This window comes from Chrysochloris asiatica, unplaced genomic scaffold (genome assembly GCF_000296735.1).
Source record: "Chrysochloris asiatica unplaced genomic scaffold, ChrAsi1.0 scaffold00128, whole genome shotgun sequence".
Lineage (NCBI taxonomy): Eukaryota > Metazoa > Chordata > Mammalia > Afrosoricida > Chrysochloridae > Chrysochloris > Chrysochloris asiatica.
Genome location: NW_006408646.1, coordinates 8789539 through 8798115, shown reverse-complemented (window position 1 = coordinate 8798115; position 8577 = coordinate 8789539). Strand labels below are relative to the sequence as shown.

The following is an 8577-nucleotide window of genomic DNA, read 5'->3' as shown; positions in this document are numbered from 1 at the left end:
CAAGTATCAATGCTATCTGCTGTGTACACAGGGTAGATAGGGATGAGCAACTTAGACATTGGCTACCTAAAATGAGGGGGCAATAAAGGCACGAAGTGACTGCCTTACAAGGTTTCAAGAGGGAGTTTAGTTTAAGAGTGTGGGGGGAAGAAAGAGTCCTCACTGTATAGTTGTCATCTTGTCTAGAAGGGTCTGGTGTAAAGAGATGGGGATAAGATTCGTAAGATTCAATAGTGAATAACTGTTATCATGACTAATCGCAACTTCACAATTGTAAAGGTAGAAGTTTTGTAACAAAAAAGGGAGTGGTTAATCTTACAGTCCAGAAACAGAGGACCCTAGGACCATCAAGAGAGAAGCCCACAGGCAGATTGCGGGACCTTATCCAGAGAAGCAGCAGGGCCAGAGATGGAGGCAGAGATGGGGGCATGGAGAGGGGGAGCTGCTGAGAACTCTAGATTCATGGACTAAGAAGAGAAGGACTAAGAGCTGGTGGCCAGGAGCAGACTTGCAGAATGTGCCCTTTGGAGATGTAAATTATTATATATGCCTGAGTGGGTTTTTTTTGTTTGTCGATTGTTTTTTTTAAAAAGCTAGAGTGGATATAGAGAAATACTGTTAACTGATGGTACATGGAGGGGATTATAATCAATGTAATGAAACACGGTATATGATTTGTTGAATATAAAACTGATGATATGTCCTGTAAACTTTCACTCAATCCACAATAAAAACCTTAAAAAATAAAGTGGGAAAAACCTTTTTTTAAACTGATGAAAGCTGAGAGAATTTTACATACGTGCAGAAAGAACACATAACTATAACAACAGCATATGCGTAGGAGGGAGAAAGGCAGTGTTGAAGTGTTCTAAGAGTTTCACCTTGTCTGGAAAGGGAATTAGCGTTGTTATTGTTGTTTAGCGCTGTTGGGTCAATTCTGCCTCATGGCAATCCTGCATAGGGTTTCCAAGGAGTGGTTGGTGGTTTGAACCCCCAAACTTGTGGTTCAGTGTTTAACCACACCAGGACTCCATCAGACTCTGATAAGTTACAGATACATAAACATTTTTTACGGCAGTCACTAAAACTAATTCTTCAGAAGAAAGAGGTGGTAGTCTGCTTCCGTAAATATGGTTGTTAAGTGTCATGGAGTTGTTTCCAACTCATAGTGGCCCTGTATAGGGTTTCCTAGGAGAGAGAGCCTGGTGAGCTTGAACCGCTGATGCTGTGGTTCAAACTGACCTTGCAGTCCAGCACATTAACTCACAGTGCCACACCAGGACTCCTCCATAAAGATTACAGCCTTGGAAATTCTCTGGTGCAGTTCTCCTCTGTCCTATGGGGTCGCTATTAGTTGAAATGGACTCAGTGGCAATGGAATTGGTTTGGGTTTAAGTTGTTGTTAAGTGCTGTCAGGTCAGTTCCAACTCACAATGACACTGTACAGGGGTTTCTGAGAAGCTGCTGGTGGTTTGAACTGTTGATCTTGTGGTTTGCAGTCCTGTGCTGATCCTACAGTGCCAACACCAGGAGTTCTCCACTATATATGAGTATTAGATACCATTTCTGCCTATTGGGAGAAATAGCAAAGTAACGATTATATATGCTGGGTGTGTGCTGTCCAGTTGTTTCTGACTCATAACAACACTGCATAAGGTTTCCAAAGCTGTAAATCTTTAGGGGAAAGGGCCTCAGCTTTCTCCTAAGGAGTGGCTGGTGAATGTGACTGCTGACCCTAGCATTAGCAGCCTAATTTGTAACCCATTATGCTATCAGAGCTCCTAGAGATTACGTATGTTGTTGTGGTTAAGTGCTGTTGAATCGGTTCTGACTCAAAGTGACCCTGTACCGTGTTTCCAAGGCTGTGAATCTTTGTGAGAGCAGAAAGCCTCATTTTTAGCCTGAAAATTTATATATAGGTTTGATTAAAAACAAATAACCCCTTCTAAGACTGAGACTCAAGAGGAGTACACGAGCAGGCATGTGGTCTGGCTGGTGACTACATTGGTCACCGATGAGGCGAAGAGGGGGAAAAACAGCAATGAAGTTGGGAGCTAAGTCTGACCACATTCAATAGACTCCTCTGAACATGGGTGGAGACCTGGTTGGCCAGCAGTATGGCAAGACCAGGGGACTCCTGGGTCCAGAGGCAATGACATGGCCACAGAGGACTAGAGCAGAGAGTGAAGCATCCAGTTGATGTGAAGTGAGGGGAGATGCACAAGAACACCCATACGTGTAGATAGTACCCATTTGACTGGGCTTCAACGGTTGGATGATCAGAACTTGAATAGAAAAAGAAAGAGGAAAAAAAGAGACACCTGCTACAATTTGATGAACTTTGCCTATGCTTATGGATGTAGTAACTTATAAAAGGAAACAAATCTTTACAACGAGGATCACTCCCATCCCCTCGGTACACAGGATTGACAGGTTAGGCAACTTAAGACATTGGCTACCCAAAATAGGCGTGGCTACAAAGCCAAGAAGTGACTGGCTTACAAGCTTTCAAGAGGGAGCCTAGTTCCAGATGGGGTGGGGGAAGGTAGAATCTCTACTGATTGGTTTCCAATCTGTCTGGATGGGGCTAATGAAAGGACATGGGGATAAGACTCTTGTGGTAAAATAGTGAATAATTACTATGAGGACTGACTATGAGGATTGGAAATGTAAAGGTAGATATTTTGTAACAAAAAGTAGGGGAGTGACTGATTTTGCAGTCCAGGAGCTGAGGTCCCTGTGACCATCAAGTGAGAAGAGCATAGTGTGGGACCCTACCCAGAGAAGCAGTGACACCAGAAATGGAGGCAGAGATGATGACGTGGGCAGATGGAGTGGCTGGGGGCAATGGACTCAAGGAGGGAGAGGGTCTGTGTGCTGATGACCGGGGGATAGGCCTGAGGGGTGTACCCTTTGGTTGTTTGATGATGCATGGAGGGGATTGTAGTCATTGCAATGAAACCAAATACAATAGGATGAATGTAAAACCGATGTTCTCACATAATTCACAATAAAAACTTAAAACAAAACAAAAAAACAAACGAATAAACCTGGAATGATTACATCAGAAATATGGTATTATATATCAATACTACCTGGCTTTGGAGGGAAATACTCTTCCAAAAGTCTTTCGAATCCACAAATACAAGAACTTTCTGGCCATGCATCTGAATGAAGGAAAAGAAACGATATGTATTTTTAAAACTCCAACCAGCTTGTGTCATCAGTCTTTTGAAAAGGAGAAGGAATCTTTTAAGGTTCCAGAGGGAAGGAAGCTAGCATGAGTCAAAAGATGACATTATAGCTAATCTCCCCTCAAAGAGAGAACAGGATGGGCCAATGTATAAAGCTTTTAGATTGTGAAAAACATATTTCCAATATAAACCATTTTGTTAATGTTGTGAGCCTCTGAAAATAAGAGCATGCTTTACAGCCTCCCTAGAACCTAGCACGGTGCTTGGTACACATAAAACAAAAAAAAGCACTTATCTGGGGTCAGCCTGGAACATTTCCTCCTGCCCTTACCTGGCTTACTCTTACAAAGCCTTTGGGACTTCAGTTAGACTGCCCCTTCCAGAAAGTCACCATGTGCTATACACACCATGTGTATATTATATATATAGTTTGGCTGCTCTTGTCATCTGTGCTGGTGACGCCACATTCTTCTCCTCACATAGCACTTAGCACTGTTCACACTTTACTGTGGCATGTAAAATGGCCTGTCAACCCTGCCTGCTTTTAAACGCTTATGAGATCATGAATCAGAAACATCTAATTTACCTTGCATGCTCAAAGACTAGTCCAACACCTGATAAGCAATAATGTTTTTTGAATGAATAAATTATGTCTTCAATATACCTAATCAGTAGTAGAAAATGATCATTATTTTCCTGGAAACATGTTTAACTTTCTTCTGGGAGAATCTTTATAGCTTACATATTGTAGGGCACAAACTGGGACCATGAACATAGCAAACATTCAAAGGCATATTTCACATCTGCAAAGTCTTAAAAAGATCTTATCTCAGCATTCTTCTACACAGAACAGGTATCAAGGTTTCCTGAGCTAGGAGAATCAAGAATCATCCCCTCAGGAGGGTGGAATGGAAACAGAACCACAGAAAGGAAGTGAAATAACTGTTGTTGCATGGAGTGGATTGCAACCATTGAGATGAAACAAAGTGGAAGAGTTGCTGAATGTAAAATTGATGATCTTCTCTGTAAACCTTTACTTAGTTGACAATAAAATTTTTTAAAAAAAAAATCAGCCCAAAAAAAGGAGACTTTAACCAAAAAAAGGAGAACCATGAAAAAGTCACCTTAGGCACTGACCTGAGACGTAATTCTTTTAACCGCCTCCTCCGGGTCCAGGTGGAGGAGGCATGGTGTTGGGGTTGCACTGGATGACTGGCGTTAGGTAACTGACTCCGGACCTCGGGGAAGGTGGAAGACTTCTTGTTGGACAGCATCTTTACAGAATGAGGTTTCTTAACAGCACCATCTCTAAAAGATCTGAAGTTTGAGGATTAAAGGGGAAAGGAGAGAATCAAATTATCCCTGCATATGATGGAAATATATATAGATAAGAAACTTGTTTCTAGTTTGTAAATATATGTGTATTATACATATATATATATATATATATAAAATCAACATGTATATTTATAATACATACAAACACACACACACATATATATCTACAAACTAGAAACAAGTTATATATATATATACGTTATTATTGTTAATTGTTAAGTACCACGGAGTCAGTTCCGACTCATAGTGACACTGCACAGGGTTTCTGAGTCTGTAAATCTTTACAGGAGCAGAACACTTCTTCTTTCTCCTGTAGTTTCAAACTGCTGACCTTGAGATTGGCAGCCCGACTCGTAACCACTACGCTACCAGAGCACATATATATAGTAGTCCTGGTGTAGTGCTGTGGGATGATGGTGGTTCAAATTCACCAGCTGCTCCTTGGAAACCCTATACGAGGTTGCTCTGAGTCCAAACTGATTCAACAGTCCTGGTGTGGCACTGTGAGTTAATGTACCAGACTGCAAAGCCGTTTGAACTGCAAAGGTCGGCAGTTCAAACTCACCAGCTGCTCCTTGGAAACCCTAAACAGGGTTGCTATGGGTTGGAACTAACTCGACAGCACTAACAACAACAACATATATATATATTTAGGAAAGATTTTCAAAAAATGTTATCTTTATGTTGATATGAAACCACACACTTTATATACTAAAGACTGTATTTGTGAGCTTTCCTGCAACCTCAAAAAAAATTACAAGATTACCTTTTACACTTGTTAAGTGTTGCTGAGTCAGTTCCCACTCATAGCTACCCAGTACAAGATTTCTGAGAAGCAGCTGGTGGGTTTGAACTGAATCCAGTACTTGATCTATAGTGCTACACCAGGACTTCCACAATTAGGGAAGGAAAAGGTAGAGGCAGAACCCTGCGGTGTTAGACTGGAGTTATCGGTATGAACTCATAATTTTAATATATACCAGAGACTTCAAAAATCCCATTTGTCCACAAACTTTCTGAATCCACTCCCCCACCCCTATATGCAATTGCACACTAATGTTCATAGCGAGATTACTCAAAATAGCCATAGTCAAAAGATGGAAACAACTGAAGTGTCTATCAATAAATGAAAGAATGAACAACACGTGTCATTATGATACAATGGAATATGCTTCAGGCATAAAGATAGATGAAGTTCTGATACATGCTATGACACGGATGAACCAGGAAAGCACAATGCTGAGTGACTAAGTCACACCCACAAGGACAAACACTCCATAGCCCCACTTAGGTGCAATACTTAGAATAAACAAATGCACAGCCAGAAGTTTATTAGTGGTTACCAGGGGCTAGGAGAGAGGAAAATGGGAGTAAATTAATCAAGGGCTACTGAGTTTCTTTTTTAGAAATCTTTAAAATATTTACAAATTAGTAAAAAGTAAATAAAATCTTTTAAATTTATTTTAAAAGTTTTTATTGTGAATTGAGTGATAGTTTACATGGGAGAGCATCAGCTTTACATTCACCCTATAGTATTTAGCTTCATTGCAATGATTACAATCACCTCCACGCATCATCATTCCACAGCACTTGCCTCCAATCCCTCTGGTTTTTTTTTTTTTTTTTGAGGGGATGGGGATGTACACCAAAGCACTCAGGAATATATACCCATTCAAACAACCTGCACACCAGCCCTGAGTTTCTATTGAAAAGGATGGAAAACAGAGTAGAAATTGTGAATACAATTAAATCAGTGAATTGTACTTAAAAGTGATTAAAGTGGCAATTTTTTTGTTATATGTACTTTACCACAACACAAAATGTTAATTTCTACAATGATACACAATATTTTATCATCACTTTGAAAAGCAAAATCATGAAATTTTCAATACCCATAGCTTTAAGGTTTTTAGAATCTTAATTAACTTTTTTAATATTAAACTTCATATTGACCTGGCAGTCATATAAAAATGAAAAATTTAAATATGAGGTTGTACTATATGCTACAACATAAAACATAAAACGTTATGCTAAGCGCAGCCAGACGCAAAAGGACAAGTTTTGTATAATTTCACTTAGATGTAATATCTTTGTTGTTAAGAGCCATTGAGAAAGTTCAGACTCACAGCACCCCTATGTATGGTTTCTGAGGAGCAGCTTCTGGGTTTGAACCGCTAGCCTTGCAGTTAGTAGTCCAGTGCTTATCCTACAGCACCACACCAGGACTCCAATGACATCAGTCAGACACAAGGAGAGACATTTTACAAGATTTCATTTAGATGAAATTTCTAGGGTAGGAAAATTCATACAGCATGAAAAGAGATTAGAGGCGACCAGCAGACAGGGGCAGGGGGAAGCCAGGAGTTACTACTCTGTGTGTACAGAGTTCCCATGTGGGGTGATGAAAATGTCATTAGTATCCACGGAACAACATCAAAATGCAGTTAATGCCACCAAATGATATACTTAAAAAGTGTTAAATTGGCAAATTTTGTTATACATATTTTATAATAAAACATTTTAATAATAAGTAAATTTAGAGCAGCCAGGCAGCATTAAGGTATTAACTCTTAGCCAAAGTAACCATTGCTAAACACTTCTGGTCAAATTCAAAATTTTAATGATGAATATTGCAGTGGCTGCAACTAAGGGCTTCAATGTAGCAATGATTGTCAGGATGGTACAGAACCGAGCCAGTTTGACCTCTATTTCTTCACTCAAAAACCATTTTTGAGAAAACAAACAAGATGGAGGATCAGGTGGAAGTGCAGTGAGGAGCTCCGTCAGCAACAACACATTATACCCGACCAAACAGGCTCAGGGGATGGTCCCAGAACTCTGAACCACATATAAAGGAATATTTAGAAGGTTGGAAGGCTTACAGCTGGGGGAATTTGTGGCAGAAGCAAGAAATCCATTGCTTTCTAGTTCGGGACGCTCAACTGCTCCAGGAGCTGCCATCTTGGGTGAGACCAAGCGGGGGAAGCATGGGAGCGGCCACAAACGCCTGGCAGAACCACAGAGATAAAGGTGTGGACATTCTTTTCTTTTGATTATCTGTTCATTGGTCCCTTGCTTTCTGAGCACCTCCATTCTGGGCCTAAGCTAGTGGACACCTCAGCCCCATCCTCGGAGTGTTCTACTACACATATGCACAGATCTCAAAATTTAAAGAGACAGTTTCCAATTAAAACCAATGGCCACAGCCGGCCCTGAACTGTTTCCAACTAGAAAAAAGGCCTGAACGGGGATTGTGGAGGGGACAGGCAGACAAAAAAGGAAATAGGCCGAAAATTAAATCCTAAATTACGTCAAAACGACCAATAGTGGCATCTTGAAACTTCTCAAGAACAAGAGTGAAAAGGGAAGCCCATTTCCTGATCACATCTACCTGGAGGCATTCAGAAAGCATAAAAAATACCAAGTTATATACCCATCTAAGTATTAGGACCACAGATAACCCCTGAATATGCCCAAAAAAACAGAAGCAAATGACCATATCTGCACATGTCCAGAAACAAGATAAACTGACTGAGGTAAATGAGCTGGAAGTAGACCTACATTCCATACTGGAAGATGGGCAGGCATTGGAAATGCCAGAGAAGGAATTCAGAAAAATGATTATAAAATGTATCAAAACACTATACAATGGAGTTGAGAAAAATAAGGAAAAAGTCAGGAAAGTGCTACAGGAACAATCAAATAAGATAAATACATGACAGGAAACAATTCAAAATCTACAGAAAGAAGTCCAAATGATTAATGAGAGAATATCAGAAATGGACAATACACTGAAAGGGCAAAGGAGTAGAATTGAAGAGCTAGAAGCCAGAACTAGTGAGATAGAAGATAAATCTCTCAACACTACTAAGATAGAAGAACAAACACAAAAAAGCATACAAAATCTGAAGAAGGCCTAAGATTCATGTTGGATAACATGAAGAGAAATAATATACGAATTATTGGCATTCCAGAACAAGAACAATCACACAGGTCCACAGAGGAGATAGTTGAAGAGCTTCTGGAAGAAAATTTTCCTAACATC

General features: G+C 40.1%; 1 protein-coding gene across 1 annotated transcript in view; it reads right to left on the bottom strand.

Annotated features, from left to right (window-relative positions):
• Positions 1–8577, bottom strand: part of SFI1 (Sfi1 homolog, spindle assembly associated (yeast)) — a 92164-nt gene that overhangs the window by 81112 nt on the left and 2475 nt on the right. The window contains exons 2-3 of the mRNA XM_006869308.1: positions 4332–4511; positions 3096–3167 (exon numbers count right to left, since the gene is read on the bottom strand). Coding sequence (XP_006869370.1) covers positions 3096–3167; positions 4332–4511 — 252 coding nt within the window. The remainder of the gene's footprint in view (positions 1–3095; positions 3168–4331; positions 4512–8577) is intronic.